Genomic DNA, 17,364 nt, shown 5'->3' with positions numbered 1-17,364 from the left:
TCTTGCATGCAACAGCCGATAATTACAGTATAATGTGATAGTTGGTTAGAGGAGTGGCCTGTCTTAAGAGTGAACGCGAGTTTGTTCCCTGACAGGGGCAGGGAATTGTCTGATGATTTCAATTTCGGTATTACAGATACTACTGATCTCCACACCCACTCACATGTCACACACACACACACACACACACACACACACACACGTTTTAACATCACACCAGTCCTGAATGAGATAGCCCTATAATCACACCAGTCCTGAATGAGATAGCCCTATAATCACACCAGTCCTGAATGAGATAGCCCTATAATATAATCAGCTTGGACGGCTGGTATTATCGTTGAAGTGGTAACAGGTGAAGGTGTGTGACAAGTAGTAGTTCTGAAATTTACGACACCCCTCCCCCAAAAAAAAAAAAAAAAAAAAACTCCATTCAGCAAAATTTACCAACTGACGAGGAAGCTGCTTCATTTGCCTAGCAATTGCTGGATAATTGCAAGTCAGGTTTTATGAAAAGTACCGGTACAAAAAATAACAAGTCAGCACAGCTAAACATAAATAATGCTGAGCCAATCCTTAGTAACTCAACACAACCAACAATTGAGGGACTTCCAAAAAGGTAAACACTGTGGCAAAATAAAAAAAAGGACGGGAAGGGACACAAGTGTGCAGAATATCACTTACCCCCGCCTCCGTGGCTCGTCTGTCAGTTGATGATTTCCATTTCTTACCTGAAATAAAATGGAAAAAAGTTAAATTAGCTACAAAATTGCTAGTCAACAAATTATTGCTGGGTATTTTTCCACTGAAGTACATGTAGCAATATACACTAGTATGTAACACACACACACACACACACACACACACACACACACACACACACACACACACTCAGAGAGAGAGAGAGAGACAGAGAGAGAGAGGAAATCCCCTTTTTTCCACCTTTTAATCAGACACCAGCAAAAATCCAGAAAAAAGTCATCTTAGAGAAGGGTTAGTAAATATATTATTATTTTCTCTTTTTCCACATTTGTCTTTGTCTGTCTGTCTGTCTGACTGACTGTCTGTCTGTCTGTCTCTGTCTGTCTGTCTGTCTGTCTCTGTCTCTGTCTCTCTCTCTCTCTCTCTCTCTCTCTCTCGTCTTTGAATATTTCCCTATTTCCCTTACTTCTTCCACCATTTCTTCCCCTTCCACAACTTCTCATAGCACCTCTTACCCATTTTCTCACTTGCCTCCCTTTTACTTTAGTCCTCATTGCCTCCTCACAGTTTCACACTATTTCTCTCTCTCTCTCTCTCTCTCTCTCTCTCTCTCTCTCTCTCTCTCTCTCCGTTCGTCTCAATAAAGCGGGTGGCAATTGCAGAAAACCCGATTCTAAGTTTGTACTCTGGAGACCCCACGTGAACTGAGAGAGGCGGGGGAAGGGGGCAGAGGAGGGAGGGGGTACGGGGGAGGGGGGTAGAGGGGAAGGGGGAAGGACGGGGTAGAGGGGAAGGGGAGAAGAGGTGGGGAAGGGGAGAAGAGGTGGGGAAGGAGGGAGTAGGGGGAAGGAGGGGATAAGAGGGGAGGGGGGAGAGGAGGAGGAGGAGGGGGGAAGAGACAGGAGAAGGGGTTAGGAAGAATAGCAATGAACGGGGTAGGGAAGGGGGGAAAATGAGAGAAAAGAGAAGGAGAAAAGGTGGAAGAAAGGTGAAGGAAGAGAGAAAGACGGAGACAGAGAGGGGAGGAAGGAGGATGTACTGGGGAAGAGGAAGAAGAAAGGTGGGAAAGAAAAGGAAGTAGAGAGGGGAGGCAAGAGAACGAGGGTGATCTGTGGGGAGGGGGAAGGGGAAAGGGGAAGGAAAGAGGGGAAAGGGGAAGGAAAGAGGGGAAAGGGGAAGGAAAGAGGGGAAACAGGGAATGTAAGAGAGGAAGGTTAATGGGTTGAAGAGAAAGAATGAAAGCGAGAAAGAGAGAGAGAGGAAAAAAAAATATTCGCCCTCTCTCTCTCCCTCTCTCATTCTTACTCGAACACTCTCTCTCAGCATGAAAGATGAACGAGAATATCATACCCAATTTTATCATCTCTCCCTCTTGTACGCTTACTGTAGGAGGAGGAGGAGGAGGAGAAGGAGGAGGAGGAGGAGGAGGAGAAAGAGAGAGGAGGCCGCAAAAACAAAAAGTAAGAGAAAATGGAAATGGAAGGGGGGGGGGCGAAACTGAAGAGGAGAACAGCTCGGGCGAAGAGAAAGTGTAAAAAAAAAAAAAAAAAAAGGAGGGGGGGAAAGGAGAAGGATTAATGAGAAAATTGGTAGGAAAAGGAGAGAAAAAGAGGGGGGGGGGTAAATAAAAGAGGAGTGATCAAGGAAAGCGGTAATGTAATTTAAGGAGAAGAGCTGAAAAGAGAAATTGTAAGAAAAACAAAAAGGACGAGAGAGAGAGAGAGAGAGAGAGAGAGAGAGAGAGAGAGAGAGAGAGTGTGTGTGTGTGTGTGTGTGTGTGTGTGTGTGTGTGTGTGTGTGTGTGTGTGTGTGTGTGTGTGTGTGTGTGTGTGTGTGTGTGTGTGTGTGTGTGCGTGCGTGCGTGCGTGCGTGCGTGCGTGCGTGCGTGCGTGCGTGCGTGTGTGTGTGTGTGTGTGTGTGTGTGTGTGTGTGTGTGTGTGGTGGGGAGAGGGCGCAAAGGAAGAGAAGAAGGAAGAGGAAGTAAAGGAGGGATGGGGCAGGAAGAAGGCTGTAGTGATGAAGGGAGTGATAAGGAATAGATGGAAGTAAGGGCGAATGAAAAATAGGATGGAAATAAGGGAGAATGAAAAATAGGGGCAGGGAGGTGAAGCGAGGATGAAGAAAAAACTGAGGTGTTGGGGAAAGAGTGGGGGTGAGAAGGGGAAGGAGTAGGGAGATATGGGGGAGGGGGAGGAGGGAGTTGGATGGTAGAGGCGATTAAGATAGTCAGGGAAGAAAAGGGGTTAGGGAGGGAAGCGAGGAGGAGGAGGAGGAGGGAAGAGGTAAGGAAGTAAATGGGGGAGAGGGAGAAAGAAGAGAGTAATCAACCAAGAGAGAGTAGGGATGGGAGAGAGACGAAGGAAGGAGAGGAAGAGAGGTGGAGAAAGAGAAAAGAGAAGGATGGTTGTATTGTTTGGTAAGAGTTCTGAAATATATTTGGAAGGGAAACGGAAGAGAAGAGGATATTTTTAAGATTCGTGGTCGGGAGAGAGAAAAATGCAGAATACAAAAAGACAGAAGGAAGAGAGAGAGTGATTGTAGGAGACTGAGAAGATTGTGGACAGGAGATGAGAGGAAAGAGAAGAGGACGCGAGGAAAGAAATTATGAGAGAGAGAGAGAGAGAGAGAGAGAGAGAGAGAGAGAGAGAGAGAGAGAGAGAGAGAGAGAGAGAGAGAGAGAGAGAGAGAATGCGAAACGGGGCAAGATAAGAGAGAAAGACGATGGCAGAGAAAAGAGAGAGTGAGAGAGAAAAGATAATTTAAAGAGAAAAAGAGAGGATAAAAGAGACCGGAGAAAATGGGAGGACGGAGAAATATACGCCAGGTGAGAAGGAAAAAATAAAGATTTCATAAGGGAGAAATTGAGAAGGCACAGAGAAAGAGAAATATTATTGGTTGTCCTTGGTGAATTCTGGGATTGGCGGCTTGCGATACGTAGGTGGACAGACAGATAGATAGATAGATAGACAGATAGATAGAGAGAGAGAGAGAGAGAGAGAGAGAGAGAGAGAGAGAGAACAGAAAAGACAGGATAGGTAGAGTGAAAGACGAGAATGGACGGATGGATCGACGGATGGATGGAGACAGACTGAAAGATAAACACAGACTGATAGATAAACAGATACAGAAAAGACCACATACAATCAGTGAAAGAAACAGATGAACGGATAGATATATGGATGGAGATACATAGATCTCGATTGGTAGATAAATAGAGAAGCAATTAAGACAAGTAGAAATAAACTGACAAGCATATGCGTAACCATGGAAGGATATACAAAAGATTAAGCTGCTAAGGACAGATGGATAGAGAAATTATACTACGGACAGGTGGACAAGGAGACGGGAAGACATAAAATATAAGGCGGGGCGAAAGAGCCAATGTCTGAAGCAACCGGGATGAAAGGAAAGGAAAATTACACCTTAAAGAATTATAAAAGCATACTTGTTTACAGACAGATACATAGAAAGATGGACACAGACAGACACAGACATAGCTACATGGACAGACAGAAAGGCAGACAGACAAAGACAAAGATATATAGTCACATATAGACAGACACCTGGGTAAACAGACAGATATGAACCCAAAATAATTATGACACGAAGAAAATAAGGGAACAAAGAAAAAAAAAACGATATACCAATGAATTAGGAGGAGAAAGTAAAATGAATGGATGAAAAGAAGTGAAGAACAAAATAAAAGAGAGGAATGCGGGAGAAACAGGGAGTCAAAAGCAAGAGAGGAAATGGGAGGAAGAGCAGAGAAAATGTTCAAAAGAGAGAATAAGGAGAGACAGAGGAACTGAAGAACAAGGAAATGGAAAAACGAAAATGAAGCAGAAGGGAAAATGAAACTGTAGGAAAGGAAGCAGAAAAAATATAATGCATTAAGATAAACGTGGAAAGCAACGAGAGAGAGAGAGAGAGAGAGAGAGAGAGAGAGAGAGAGAGAGAGAGAGAGAGAGAGAGAATTCCACTGTCTCACACCTATCCTTGTCACACACGCCATTTGCCATTCCCTCATTCTAATTCTATACACATGCCATTTCTCCAAACTAATTTTTCTTCTTCGTGACTGGTGATTACTTCATGACCACGGCGTTCCATTAGCATACAAACTTTTAACCTTTTCCATACCATGATCATTTTTTTTTTTTTTTTTAGCAATACTGATGGAATTGCTATTGTGATAAACTCATTGTCTATACATGTATCTATGCATGGATCTATAAAAAACAGATATATCATGAATGCCTGATCAGATATGGATCAAAATTAGTATATGCAGTGTCTGGATCAGGTGAGATGTGCTGCGATTTTGGTGCACATCTATCAAAGGTCAGGACCAAAAGTTGGGGCGCGGGATCGCTACACTTACTAAGCGATTTACATGCGGTTTATTTTAGCACTCCACAGACGATTTTATTCAGCCTATGGGATATTTTCCAAGGCAGAGGATTTAAATGTGACTTTTATTCTTTTCACCGCGAGGAAGTCCTCTGTGCTGTACTCTAGCTAACGACAGAGATTTTATTCACGTTAAGGGAGATAATTCGGGGTGAAGGAGTTAGTACCTCACAGATTAATCTCTTGAAGTTTAGGTCCTTCTAATTCATTATATATATATATATATATATATATATATATATATATATATATATATATATATATATAGAGAGAGAGAGAGAGAGAGAGAGAGAGAGAGAGAGAGAGAGAGAGAGAGAGAGAATTGGTAGACAGACAGACAGGTAGATATAGATAGGTATACAGATAGGTAGATAGGGGCATATATGCTGTCTAGAGATACCAAGAATAAACTATGAGCTTATCTAAGCCATGGAGTAAATGCTGTCAGGAAATTTTTTTCAATTAATGAGCTTCATTGCAAACAGGCTGATCCTCATATATCTTATTATCTTAAAGTATCCGGTAAAGTCTCTCTCTCTCTCTCTCTCTCTCATCCTCAAAGGACTACTAGTCCTCCTTTCTCTTCTCCTCATCCTTCTCCCTCCAAACCGCATTCTTCCCCTAAAAATATTGCACTTTCATCTACATTCCTTCTCCAATCATTCCACATTCTCCTCCCTTCCCCTCCCTCCTCCATCTCCAAATCACTCTCCTCTCCCCTTCAAACCCCCTCCAAATACCACCAGTCACCTCTCCTCCAAAACTAATCCATCTTCTCCTGCCTTCTCTCACCCCCCTTTTCCTTCAACAGTACAACCAATTTCCTCCCTTCCACCCTTCCTCCAAACCACCTCCCTTTCACCTTTCCTCTAAACCACCACCCTTCCTCCTCCCTCCCCTCCAAACCACCTCCCTTCCACCCCTCCTCCAAACCACCACCACTCCCCCTCCCTCCCCTCCAAACCAAAACCCTTCCCCCTCCCTCCCCTCCAAGCCACCCTGCAACCACCCCTGCATCCACCATCCTGGCTCAAAATAAATCAATTATGGCGTGGGACTAATGAGGTTACTAATTATGCAGAGGTGAGACAAGGCCCGCTAAATTACCCTCCTCTCCAGCTCTTGATTGCTCCATATTGCCTCTTACCAAGTCTCTCTCTCTCTCTCTCTCTCTCTCACCTGCTATTTCTTGTTCACTTCGGCTTCCCACCTAATACTGAATATTTTTTTTTTTCAACTTGTCTTTATCGTGACTGCTTGTTATTTATTCATTTTTTATATACCGGTAACTGTTTATTTTTGACCTCGTACGGCAGTCTGTTCATTTGTTTCAGTCTCTGTTTTCCTCTGTCCGTTTGTCTCTCGCTTTTCTGTCTCTTGTCTTATTCATTTTAGTTTATCTTCCACCACTGACTGTTTCTGTTCTCTCTTATGTTTTCTTCTTGTTTCTCAATTCTGGAATGTATTAATCTGAGACGGAATCGTAACCCTCTTGACTTGCTTGTGCTTTATCTACTTCCATTTGCCTGTACATTTATGCTGCTCTATACCAAAATCTCTGTTCGCATCTGCCGGTCTGCATGGAGTGGCAGTAGTGCTACCTGCAAGAGGCTATAAACTGAGAGACATGCCATATAATTCCCTTCACTCTAATACGCCATTTACATCGCTGGGTGGAAACTATATAAATAAAAACCGGACGCCTGATGGTCTAGTAAGTTACGGTGCACCAACCAGATGTAGCCCATAATGATTCAAGTCCAATGCATGGCTGTCATTCACTGCTAAGGAAATGCAGTTCAGGGACCAATGACTGGTTACCTCGCATTATTGCTGGACTACCCCAGCCCAAGTCCCAAAACTCCTGATGCGAGAACAGACTTGGATGACTGACTGATAGATAATTATTCCCACCATTATTCCATATGGTGGGGATATAGGAATCGCCCCTGTCCGTCCGTCCGTTTGTCTGTCTGTCCGTCTGTCCGTCCGGGCCTGTATCTCGGAAACTACCAGGTCGATTGGCTTCATATCACACAGAAAGACAGAGCATGTGTCGAAGTTGATGCCCGTATATGTAAAATTGCCATATTGTCTGTACGAGCTATGACCACATAAGGAAAAATATGTCTTGTGTCATATTTTGGAAACTTCTTGTTGGATTCTCTTCATATCTTACAGAAAGATAGAATACGAGTCCTAGTTCGTCCTTATATATGAAATTAACACATTGTGAGTCTTTTACGAACTATTTCCATATAAAGAAACTAATCTATAAACAGCTGTATCTTGAATTGCCACATTGTCTGTACTTTACGAGCTATGACCATATAAGGAAAAATATGTCGTGTTATATTCGGAAACTTCTTGCTGGATTCTCTTCATATCTTACAGAAAGATAGAATACGAGTCCTAGTTTGTCCTTATATATGAAATTAACACATTGTGAGTATTTTACGAACTATTTCCATATAAAGAAACTAATCTATAAACAGCTGTATCTTGGAAACTACTTGCTGGATCGTCTTCACTTCTTAAAGATAGTGTACGAGTCCTAGTCTATGCCCCTATAAATGAAATTGCCATACTTAATAGTGCATATCTATATATCAAAAGCCCTCGGGAGCAGGGGGGTGGTTGCTTTCTCAGGCAGAGGAACTCCTTGAGAGTGAAATGGCTGGGAAGCATGCCGGCACGTGACTGGCTACAGCATAGCTGGGTCTTTCGGGTGTGGGCAATCAGGCAAGTTAGCTGCCTACTGCGACTGCAACACAATGGCGAGGTGTTCAGGAAGTTAGCCAAAGAAACCTTGATGGACTCTGAAAGAACAGTAATGGCCCCCAGTCCCGTGCAGCCCTTAAATGGGCAGGGGGTGCTAAGAATCTCACGGTTGCCTCAGTTACAATCTAATTCCTTTGTCAATGCAAAAAAATACAATTAAAATTGGTAACTGGAATGTGAGAACGCTAAATCATGACGGTAAAATCGATGAGTTAGTGAAGGTTTTTCAAAATTACGGACTTGATATTTGTGCTCTGACAGAAACTAGATTAACTGGAGTCGATAAGTTGGATTTGGAGGATGGTATACGTTTATTGATATCTGGTCGACAGGACGGAATGCATTATCAGGGAGTAGGATTGTTGCTGGGTTGTAAGGCAAATAAGGCTTTATGTGAGTGGGATCCTATAGATGAGCAATTGCTATACGCACGGTTTAAATCAAATCATGGCAACATCAGTCTGTTTGTGTGTTATGCACCTACTAATGATGCACTCGATGAAAGGAAAGACACATTTTATGAAAAGTTGCAAGAAGGAGTAGGAAGGGTACCTAGACATGATGTTTTGATCTGCGTTGGAGACTTTAATGCAGTAATGGGCTGTTCAAATGAGGGATTTGAGGCATGTATGGGTAAGATGGGACTTGGTAGTAGGATGAGTGAAAACGGAGTGAGGTTTGGAAGCTTCTGTCTAGCAAATGACTTAGTCATCGGGGGCACACTCTTTCAGCATTGCAATATACACAAGACAAATTGGGTGTCGCCGTGTGGAAAATATAAAAATCAGATTGATCACATCGCTATCAGTAGGAGGCATAGAAGTTCTCTGCTAGATGTTCATGTTAAACGGGGAGCGGATATTGGTAGTGACCATCAACTCAGCATTGCAAAAATAAGGTTTAAACTTAAAAATCAGAAGAAGGAAAAATCTGGTGTTGGTAGATACGATATTGTTAAGCTTAGAAGGGAAGGAGAAGAAAAGGAGGAATTCAGATTAGAATGCAGAAATAGGTTTTTGGTGTTGGAAACGTTGGAAGGGGGGAGAGAAGTGTAGATGAGATGTGGGAGGATGTGAACAAAGTTTTGCATGAGACTGCTGAATGTACGATTGGAAGGAGACATAGATTCAGGAGAAAGAAATGGATATCAGAGGAAACGTGGGATATGATAAAAAAGAGAGGTGAGGCTAAATTGAGGAGTGAGATGCAATGCGTTGATGAACGAGAGATTGAATTAGCAAGAGCTGCGTACTGGAGTTTGAATTCAGAAGTAAGAAGGTTAGCTAGGAGAGATAAAAGAAGATGTGTGGATGAAAAGGTTGCAGAGACTGAAATCCTAATAAACAAAAATGATGGACAGAGTCAAAGAATAGCATATGAATCGATTAGAGAACTGAGTGGTAATGCAGGTAAACGCAAGGAAATACCAATTAGAGACAGGGAAGGAAATTTATTGACCAAAGATGGAGATATTAAAAATAGATGGAAAGAGCATTTTGAGACAGTTCTTAATAGACCAATACCACCAGAAGAGGATATACCGTCTGCTCAGGAAGATTTAAATATAGAAACAGGAGAGTTGAGGCTTGCAGAAGTGGAGAAAGCAGTAAAACAGTTAAAGAATAATAAGGCACCAGGGGAGGATGGTTTATTTCCGGAAATGTTTAAAGTGGAGGGGGATAGATTAATAATGATCTTGACCAAGCTATTCAATAAGATATGGGTGACGGGGTTACTACCATCAGTTTGGAAGAATGGTGTAATTGTTAAAGTTCCGAAGAAGGGAGACCTGAGTGAATGTGGTAATTGGAGGGGAATCTCTTTGTCACCGATAGCTTTGAAAGTTTTCAGTAGAGTGTTGTTAAATAGGTTGGAGCCGGTGGTTGAGGGTATTCTGAGGGATGAACAGGCTGGTTTTAGAAAGGGACGTGGTTGCAATGATCAGATCTTTATAGTTAGGCATTTGATGCAGCAAGTTAATGAAATGAGAGTACCGTTAAGTCTTTGTTTTGTTGATTTTGAAAAGGCTTTTGATAGTGTTTCGAGAGAGTCTATGGGGAAGATCATGAGACATTATGGAATACCAGAGGAGTTTGTGAGGGTCATTATGAACATGCATGAGGACACATTTTGTAAAGTGATGGTTGATGGTTGTCTGAGTGATTCGTTTGAAGTCAAGTCCGGAGTAATTCAAGGTGGTGTTCTATCGCCTTTACTATTTATATTGGTCATTGATTACATTATGAAACGTGTTGGAACAGAAACCGGTGCAGGTATACTTTGGGGAGAGAACGGGAAACTTTTGGATTTAGATTATGCAGATGATATAGTTTTGATTTGTGATGGGCCAGAAGAGATGCAGAGAGTGTTGGACTGTTTGGTGAGTGAAGGTCGCAAGGTGGGTTTGGTTATTAATTGTGGAAAAACTGAAATAATCAATATGAATATGGAAAATGCGCAGGAATGTGTAATTGGAGGTATGGTTGTAAAGCAAGTTGATAGGTTTAAATATTTAGGTACTTATTTATCCAAGGATGGTTCTTTGAACTTTGAATTCGAGGAAAGGTTAAAGAAGGCTAATCAGGCAATGGGAATGCTTAAAAATATTTGGAATAATAACAATTTCTCTGTGCATACAAAAATCAAACTTTATAAGGTAATGGTTAGGAGTATCTTAATTTATGGACAAGAGTCTTGGTACAGCACAGTGACTATGGAAAATAAATTCTTGGTGTTTGAAAATAAAGCACTTAGAAGAATATTAGGAGTTAAGTGGTGGGAAAGGATACCAAATAGTAGAATTAGAGAAATAACAGGATTGCAGCCGATCGATGAATATGTTAGATTCTCACGATGGAAGTGGCTAGGACATGTGTATAGGAGACAGGGAATAGTACGAGGTACACCAGGGTGGGTGGCACCTGGTAGGAGAGGTAGAGGAAGGCCAAAAGAGACGTGGGTGAGGACAATGAGACGGGAAGCTGGAGATGAGTGTTGGGGAGATCTTGAGGAGGTAGCACAAGATAGGATGTGGTGGTGTGAGTTCATCGAGGCCCTATGCATCCCCGAGGGTGCCACAGGAAATGATTGATTGATTTTATTGATATATTCTTTACCACATGCTGGGGATACGTCTTTGCTGAAGGGTTGTTGATTATGTATTTCTGTTGCCCTCCCTGTGTTCATTACTCATATTAGCTCCTCGTACGTCTGTCTATCTGTCTTCGAGTATGTTTCGTTGCAATGTTCAGTTTGACGTTCGTTCATTTATTTCTGGGTTTTATTTCTGCTCAATCTCTTAAAATCTTGTCTTCCCGCATCTCCCCGTTCCTTTTAATTTGCCTCTCTCTCTCTCTCTCTCTCTCTGTCTGTCTGTCTGTCTGTCTCTCTCTCTCTCTCTCTCCCCCCAAAGTTCAGCATTCCAGTCTTGTTCCCTCACTAACTTGCCCTTCTCTCCCAATTAATCTACCATTCCTCCTCCTCTCCCAGATTTCTCTCCAATCAAGAGGGAGAGAATGACCTGTAATCAAAATCCACACCCCACGTTTTCTTTCTCCTTATATCATCCCACTTTCCCTCATTCTCTCCCTCGTACATCTTTTATTATTAAATTCCTTTTTTCGTCTTTCATGAAAAAAAAAAATAACAATAAAATAATGGAGATGATAATTTTTCTTATTCTCTTTACTCTACATTTTCCTTTCTAACTAACCATGTGTTTTTTTGTTTCCCCCTTTTCTCATCGTCCTGTAGGAAAAAAAACTCTCTCTCTCTCTCTCTCTCTCTCTCTCTCGGGTGACTTCGGACATGTACAAGGTGACTGAAGACGAACAGGGACGCTTACCAAAACAACCTGATTAAAGGCCTTAAGGATTCTCTCTCTCTCTCTCTCTCAGGTGACTCCCAAGGTGACGGAGGACGAACAGGAGAGCTCACAACACATCCTAATTAAACACTCTAAGGATACTCTTCCTTACACCCTTTTTATTTTCTCCTCCTCCTCCTCCTCTTCTCTCTCCCCTTCCCTCCGTGTTGTTTCGTCCGCCTCCTTTCTCACCCTCCCTCTTTTCTCCCCATTTTATCTTCCCTACTGTCTTTTCCCTCCCCCACCTCACTCCCTCCCTCTTCTTTCCCCCTCCTATCCCTCCTATTTTCCTCATCCCTCTCTTCCTCCCCACTTAATTCCCCTTCCCCTTCTTTCTCAGTTGATCCGAGATAGGAGGTGGTTGGGGACGAATACGGGTGATATAAAGCAACAGCCAACCAACCAAACAAACAAGCAAGCAATATATTTCCATCTCCCATTATTTCTATACTACCCCTCCGTAAGAATCAATATCCTTACTGTAATCTCCCTTACTCTTCTTATTTCTCCTCCTTTTTCTTGATCATCTTCTCCCTTAAAGAAACCAAGGCAACATACATTACTTCCTTACTCAAATCTCGCCAACTGTACTTCTTTCTCCTCCTCCTCCTCCTCCTCCTCCTCCTCCTCCTCGCTTTTCTTCCCCTTTAACGATACCTACGCAACATACATTACATTCCTACTCAAATCTCTCTGTTAATCTTCTTTCTCCTCCCTTTTTTTTACCCTTCTTCTTCCCTCTTAAAGAAACACACGCAAAATACATTACTTTCGTCTCATTATTTGTACCCCACCACTCCCTTCAGATTAAATAATATCCTAGCTCTACTCCCTCCTATTTTTCCTCTTTTTTCCCGTTTTTCTTACCCTTTCCTCACAGCTTACCCAAGATACGAAGTGATCCTGTACAGACAAAAACATCCAAGAATTTTTCCGTCCACTGTTTTTCCACAGTTTGTTTCTTATTTGGCTTCTTATGCCCTTTCTTCCCTTCTCAGTCTCCCCTTTCTTCTCCCTCCAGCTACCCTGAGATATGAAGTGACTGAGTACATAAGATATAAACAAGCACTTTACAATTCAATCCACTCAATTTCTACCCCTGGCTTCCCTGTTATGTCTCTCTCTGTTTTTTATCTCCCGCCTCCCGTTCCTTCTCACAACCATTGTTCTTTCATTTTAATAAGGTAAAGATGTTCGTCCTTTTGCACTAAGAAAATAATACGAGCCAACCTCCTTTCCCTACACCTTCATTCTGACACACATCGAAGTCAAGTGATAATCTCTCTCTCTCTTTTACGGCTCAACATTCAGGGTGGAAAGCTTGCAATTTCATACCAAGTTGATGTAAACACAGTATAGATACGTGACTCCTATTTTCCCTCAGATTCTCCTCTCTAGTCCTTTTTTTTTTTTTAGTTTGTATTCCTTTTTCTCTCCATCTCTCCCATCTCTTTACCTGATCTTCTCCCTTCTCTTGCATTTTTTCTTCCTTCCCACTTTCATTCCCTTCTTCCCTCACCCCCCTCTCTCTCCCATTTCTTCCCTTACTCCCCTCTCCCTCTCCCTTCTTCCCTTTATCACTTTTCTTCCTTCTACCATTTTCCACTTCTCTCCCTTCTTCCCTTTATCACTTTTCTCCCTTCAACCATTTTCCACTTCTCTCCCTTCTTCCCTTTCCACTTCTCTCCCTTCTTCCCTTTCCACTTCTCTCCCTCCTTCCCTTTTCCCTTTCTCTCCTTACCTTGGCCACTTTCCTTTCTTCCAATTCTTGCTTTCTCTCCGTTCTTCCCTTCCTCACCTGCTTTCCTTTCTTTCCTCCCCCCCCTCTCTCTCCCTCTCTCTTATTCCATTTCCCACTTTCTTTCTACATTCTCTCCCTTCTCCCTTTACCCCTTTCATTTCTTCCATCTCCCACTTATTCTCCCTTCCTTCTTCTACTTTCCCTCCCTTCTTCCTTTTCTCATTTCATCTACTCTCTTTCCTTTCCTCTTATCCCTTCCTCCCTACCAAGCCTCTCCTCGCTAACCCAAGGTACAAGGTGATGAAGAACGAACAAGAGAAGGGACCCTGTAACATCCTAGGCTAATGAAACTCTTCTGTTTTACTTCTCTCTGTCTGTCTGTCTCTCTCTCTCTCTGTCACACACACACACACACACACACACACACACACACACACACATTTTCCCCACAATCTCTCTCCATCAACTAAACCCTACCTTTTCTCTCTCCCTCAGCTGATCCTCGATACGAAGTGGTAGAGGACGAACAGGAAGAGGGTCTCCGAAACATCCTAGTCATACACGAAGCCGACACGGACGATTTCGGCGCCTACAACTGCTCCGTGGTTAACGAGTACGGCGTGGCCAGGAAGCAAATTCGGCTCAACGAGGAGAGTGAGTGTTGTTAAGCTTTTGTTGATATTATGACGAGCGAGCGAGCGCAGTGAGCGAAGCAATGTTTACGTTCAGCTGAGAAATGAGCGGCCCGACACGAACCGACCCGACCTGGCCCGGCCCGACACAACACGACACGGCCCGACCGCGATGGTTTTCAGAGGCTAATAACTTTTCTACTAAGTGAGAGAAGAGATTGTTTCAGCAGGTGGTAGAAACATTCAGTAAATTTTGTTTTGAGCTATATATTTACTCACGAGGGCAAAGAAACCCCTTGGAATCCCAGCTTTCCAAGGGAGTGTACTGAGGGCTTGAACTGACATGCTCCACTATGAAATCGATTTAAAGCACTATGAAAGTGACAAATGGGAGTTATAAGTTGTGTTTCACTTTATACTGATTGCTCGCGCGTGTGTGTGTGTGTGTGTGTGTGTGTGTGTGTGTGTGTGTGTGTGTGTGTGTGTGTGTGTGTGTGTGTGTGTGTGTGTGTGTGTGTGTGTGTGTGTGTGTGTGTGTGTGTGTGTGTGTGTGTGTGTGTGTGTGTGTGTGTGTGTGTGTGTGTGTGTGTGTGTGTGTGTGTGTGTGTGTGTGTGTGTGTGTGTGTGTGTGTGTGTGTGAGGGGGGGGAAATAAGAAAGTTAATATTTTTGCTTAATTATTCTGCTACTATTCAACTACCTCACCAAGATGAAGTTACCATGATGCGCGTAAATACAAACCCTCGCTTGCTCGTCACGCGCTCACTTTGCAAGCTTTACTGGTTCTACTGGCTTTACTTTAACCTGGCCTAAACTGCTCTCTCTCTCTCTCTCTCTCTTTCTCTCTCTCTCTCCACACTATTATACATATATACAGATCCAACCACCTGCCCGAACATGTGCCCATGATTAGATATTCACATATGACGACAATATGTCCAATGATTCTGGGTGATTTATGTGAGAGGTTTTCATCCATATATCAAGCTGGTTAACTATCTATATCTATCCATCAACCAGCCCCAACAAGTACCCACGCTTTCGCAGTCATCACCATCTGACGACACAAGGTCCGATCCTTCTGGCTGGCTCAGATAAAAGGTTGGCCCTGATACACCTTGTTTTATTGATGGTTTGCCCAGGTGAAAGGCAGTTGAGGACAGGTGTGAGAAAAAGGGGAGACCTGAGAGAGAGAGAGAGAGAGAGAGAGAGAGAGAGAGAGAGAGAGAGAGAGAGAGAGAGAGAAAAGGCTGAAGAGGCAGAAAAGTTAAAGAGCCTGACAAATGGAAGGACGAACAGACAGACAGACATATACGGACAGACACAGACAGAAGGACAGGCAGACATATTGACAGACATAGATATTTTGACAGTAAATTGTTTGACAGACCGATGGATAGATAAAGACAGATGGACTGTCAAGACAAGCTGCTCACCTTGATGAAAAAAGATAACTAGGAGGAATAGTAAAACAAAAAATTATGTAAGAAAGAAAAAGTATGCAGGTCAGGACAAACCAGAGAAGGACTGCGAGACAATGAAATCAGAGAAAAACAGAAAAGCGAAGAGAGGTGTATAAGAAGAGAAAATGTCAAAAAAGGTTGAGAGTGAAAGAATGTTTGGGAGAAAGGACAAAATCACGGCAGTGGAGAGAGGCATAGGTCCTGGGGAAAAGTCAAGGTTTGAGAAAAATACAGTAGAAAAAAAAGTGAAAAAATCGGTGTTTGAAAAAGAAAAAATACAGATCTTGAAAATTAGTTTAAGGTGAAAAAAGGTGGTGCTGAAAATCAACTCAGGCAAATGGGAAGATATTGGAATAAAACAACGACAAATAAATAAAATAGATAAACGGTGAGCGAGAGAGAGAGAGAGAGAGAGAGAGAGAGAATCAGGTGAGATATATGCTAGTATATAAAGTTTAAGTGTAACAATGAGATATATGTCGGAATATAAAACTCATACAGGAGGAATTTTGTCTGAATATAAAGCTCGGGTGAAAGAGATACAAATCGGAATATAAAGCTCAGGTGAAAGAGATACATGTCGGAATATAAAGCTCAGGTGAAAGAGATACCTGTCGGAATATAAAGCTCAGGTGAAAGAGATACCTGTCGGAATATAAAGCTCAGGTGAAAGAGATACCTGTCGGAATATAAAGCTCAGGTGAAAGAGATACCTGTCGGAATATAAAGCTCAGGTGAAACAAGGAGGCATGTGTCAAATAGAAAGCTCAGGTGAAACGTTTTTAGGATGATGCAACTCAGGTGAACCATATTACCGAAATACACAGCTCAGGTGAGAAATATATGTAGCCCGAGTGAAACAAAAGGCAATCCTATTAGTAAATGGGGATGTTCAGGTAAAAATAAATATAAGCATTATAAAAGCCGCTAAACTATTAAAAAAAGGAAATAAGTAAATACAGAAAAAAATCCGTGAAACAAAAAGAAATGGTTACTGAAAAAAATCCAAGACACGAAAAGGTTGCAGGAAAATGTTAAACTGAAAATGGGAGTACCAGTAAGGAAATACCCCAAAGACATTTAAGTCGCAAATACGCACTGGCGAATAATGTGTGTTGGATACAAGATCCACTGAATACAAAGAAAGAAAGAAAGAAATGTTGAGAAAGGTCTCAGGTTATATGAAAAACTAGAGGTGTAGAGAAAGCGCACAAAGCGAAATTATAAAGTATGTGTTGTAAAAAAGTTCCAATGAAAAAAAAAAAAAATGCAAGAACAAAGCTTAAGTATAATGGAAGAGTACATTATGTGTTGGAAAATGGCTTAGATGAAATGAAACAATGCTGAAAAATAGCACACGTGAAATGAATAAGCGTATGTTGAAAAAGAGTCCAGGCGAAATAGAGACAAAGGTTGGAAAAAAAAAAAAAGCAGCACTCGTGGAACAAGTGTAGCCTGCATATGCTGTAGACAATTCTATAATGAAGCAAAAGTTAAAAGGTGACAAAAAAAATAAAAAAAATCCACCTCCCCCCAAAAGTGCGTGATTTAGCGTCTACAAGCTGAAGAGGAGCAAAAACAGAGGCAGAGAAGAGGAGAGAGAGGTTACTAAACTCCCTAAAGGTGCTCCTCCTCAGAACTTCAATGATGAAATATAAAACAGACAGTGGTAGACCCAGACACAAAGACTGACAGTAGGGAAGCTTGAAAAAGGAGAGACATTGAATCTGACCAGATCAATCGTGTGTGTGTGTGTGTGTGTGTGTGTGTGTGT

At 42.2% G+C, this 17,364-nt stretch overlaps 1 protein-coding gene across 1 annotated transcript in view; it reads left to right on the top strand.

The window, feature by feature from the left end:
• The window catches only part of LOC145405462 (irregular chiasm C-roughest protein-like), a 185,318-nt gene that overhangs the window by 57,730 nt on the left and 110,224 nt on the right, over positions 1–17,364 (top strand). Inside the window, exon 9 of the mRNA XM_080276807.1 lies at positions 13,992–14,150. Within this exon, the coding sequence (XP_080132933.1) occupies positions 13,992–14,150 (159 nt within the window). The remainder of the gene's footprint in view (positions 1–13,991; positions 14,151–17,364) is intronic.

The sequence above is a fragment of the Coenobita brevimanus genome, chromosome 67, assembly GCF_032717465.1.
Source record: "Coenobita brevimanus isolate Jiangsu-jjx chromosome 67, ASM3271746v2, whole genome shotgun sequence".
NCBI lineage: Eukaryota > Metazoa > Arthropoda > Malacostraca > Decapoda > Coenobitidae > Coenobita > Coenobita brevimanus.
This window is presented reverse-complemented; position numbering and strand designations above follow the sequence as displayed.